At 32.1% G+C, this 2,911-nt stretch overlaps 1 protein-coding gene across 1 annotated transcript in view; it reads right to left on the reverse strand.

Moving 5' to 3' along the window:
• The window catches only part of LOC106464879 (calpain-9-like), a 33,035-nt gene that overhangs the window by 11,675 nt on the left and 18,449 nt on the right, over positions 1–2,911 (reverse strand). Inside the window, exon 7 of the mRNA XM_022392679.1 lies at positions 2,321–2,393. Coding sequence (XP_022248387.1) covers positions 2,321–2,393 — 73 coding nt within the window. The remainder of the gene's footprint in view (positions 1–2,320; positions 2,394–2,911) is intronic.

Below are 2,911 nucleotides of genomic sequence, written 5' to 3' on the forward strand. Positions count from 1 at the left end.
GCTTGTGTCGCTTAAGTTTCGTCGGTACGAAGTTACTGAAAATTAATTAACACACGGAGACGTAACAATACAAAAGAATTTCATGGGTGCTAAATATGAGCACCTAATTTCACAGATTCTCGCCAGCGATCGTTTTTATAAACGTTTTGAAATGTCTGCAGCGCCACCTAGTCACTAAACAGATTGGGCAGCCTTGTTTTATGTCGAAGAAGTGTTCACGCGTTTTATACATTATTTTGTGGATGTGTATATATAAATATATATATCTTACTGGCGACCTGATTTATTTCACAAAGAACTCCAGCGAGGGTTGCAATCATTAATGATATTTGATACTTATATCTTATTTAGTGATCATATAACACCAAAAATCTTCATTTTTGTGACCGCATCTTCCTCCCATCCAACAATCCTGGATATGTCGCCAATACATACTTTGGATACTTATAACAGTTTAGTTTGTTCAGTTAATTTCAAGTTCTTTTCAAAATCGTATAACTTTGAAGTGCCAAAATGCTTAATACACACACACACACATCTCAATAAAACTTCTAGAAAATACTTAAGTTAAATAAAAATCCAAAAGAGTGACCCATCTAAAGTTTAAAATATCAGAATTAAGATTCAGGTAATTTCGACCTGATAAATAGATTACTTTCACGATGATGTCAAGTAAAGGCTACAAGGTTATTGAATAAATCTACTCTGCTATTAATAATCTTACTCCAGTCTGGATATATGAACCATAACTATACTATTAATAATCTTACTATAGTCTGGATATATGAACCATAACTATTATATTAATAATCTTACTCCAGTCTGGATATATGAACCATAACTATACTATTAATAATCTTACTATAGTCTGGATATATGAACCATAACTATACTATTAATAATCTTACTCCAGTCTGGATATATGAACCATAACTATACTATTAATAATCTTACTCCAGTCTGGATGTGAACCATAACTCTACTATTAATAATCTTACTCCAGTCTGGATGTATGAACCATAACTCTACTATTAATAATCTTACTATAGTCTGTTTGAATGAACCATAACTATACTATTAATAATTCATTCTCATTTCAGATCCCATTGAAATTTATTTTCAGAACTCATTGTGGATTATTAATTCAACCCCCTAACCACATATTCATCATAGTAGTTTAAACAATATATGATCTTAACAGCTGTATGAACACAGATATCGGACTAATAAACATGCTTTCAGATACGACATAGATCTGAAACACAACTCTAAACATCACCTCCTAATAATTTTAATAGTCACAAATTTCCAGCGATTTTAGGACTCTTCCTTTAGAGTTTAGATATTAAAGATTTCTACAAGTTAGTGTCTTTGACGTTGTCATGTTATTAAACCCCAATCTGGTAGAATGCCGTCGTAGAAAAAAATGCCTGTTATCTCCTCAACATGTGATGAGCTACTCTCGCCAACAGTGTATATTTGCACAAACATATATATATCTATAAACATTTTAATTGCAAATCATTTACTATAAATTAATCACCTGTAAAAGACGTAATAAGCTAAGTATAAATACATTTGCTTTAAACTGTCGTTACAAGAAAATTAAGGCTTAAGAAACGTGATTCATCGTGTTATGTACACATCAGCGTGAACAACATTATTGTCTAAAGGCAGTGGTGTAGCAATATGTAATAGGTATATTAGCGATGATATGATCCAAGAAATTCTTATAATCGTAAAAGTTTTACACACCCAGCCTTACACGAATTCAGTCGTTTTTTGTTTTTTTTAGTCGAGCAGAGTTCCTTTGATAAATAATGCTAAATGTTTTGGTAATCTCAAATACTAGTGTGCGGTAGCTACTACTTAATTAGTCTTTATATTATTGTAGTTCTGTAGCACTGCAACGGAGCATGTAAATAATCAGTTCACACTGCAACGGAGCAAGGAAATAATCAATTCACACTGCAACGGAGCATGTAAATAATCAATTCACACTGCAACGGAGCAAGTAAATAATAAATTCAACACTTTGGTCACAAAAATCAGAAATAAACTCATTTTACTTGTTAGGTTGAATACTTCCAGAAAACAAAACAAACAAAAACAGGTGTTTTTTTTGTTTTTTACCTAGGCATTTATTTTAGCATTGAAAGACAAACCAACAACAAAAATGCTTAAAATGCTTAGTGTTTAGGTTCTTTAACACATATAAGAAAAGGTCAATTAATTACCTTGTTTTCTTAAGTTGGGTTACCCATGGTGCCTAGTGTTATAAGTACTTCAAATTTTGATAATATATCTTTAGATAGTTTACCTGTGTTGATATTAGTTCACCGGGTTTATTAAAGGTTAAGTCCTTGTATAGCAGATTATCGTCGTTTACTTCCCTGTGTGTTGTAAATAGAAAGAGAACAAGATAATCAACAAATTATACATGTATACCTTAAATTTAATGTTTCTGAAATGGAAATCAGATGATAAAATCATTAAACAACTCTAAAACTGGAACATTTAACTCTAGAGATAATTCATTGTTAAGATATGAAGCAGAAAATATTTAACATTTTTATAAAGTTATTAAGTATAATTACCCTTCTATTAATGTTTTTACTTTAAACCAGTGATGAGCAATTTAAAATAGTTCGTGGGCCATCCATGCGGCTCTCAGACACCCTCAAAAGGGCCGCAAGTCCAAAGGTACCAGTTGCAAGCCAAAAAGATAAATTTGAGTAAAAATTAGCTATATATGAAACATATTAAAGTCGTAATAGCGATCACATAGCGATTGTTTGTTTTTTTTGAATTTCGCACAAAGCTACACGAGGGCTATCTGCGCTAGCCGTCCCTAATTTAGCAGTGTAAGACTAGAGGGAAGGCAGCTAGTCATCACCACCCACCGCCAACA

This window comes from Limulus polyphemus, unplaced genomic scaffold (genome assembly GCF_000517525.1).
Source record: "Limulus polyphemus unplaced genomic scaffold, Limulus_polyphemus-2.1.2 Scaffold1769, whole genome shotgun sequence".
NCBI classification, from domain to species: Eukaryota; Metazoa; Arthropoda; class Merostomata; order Xiphosura; family Limulidae; genus Limulus; species Limulus polyphemus.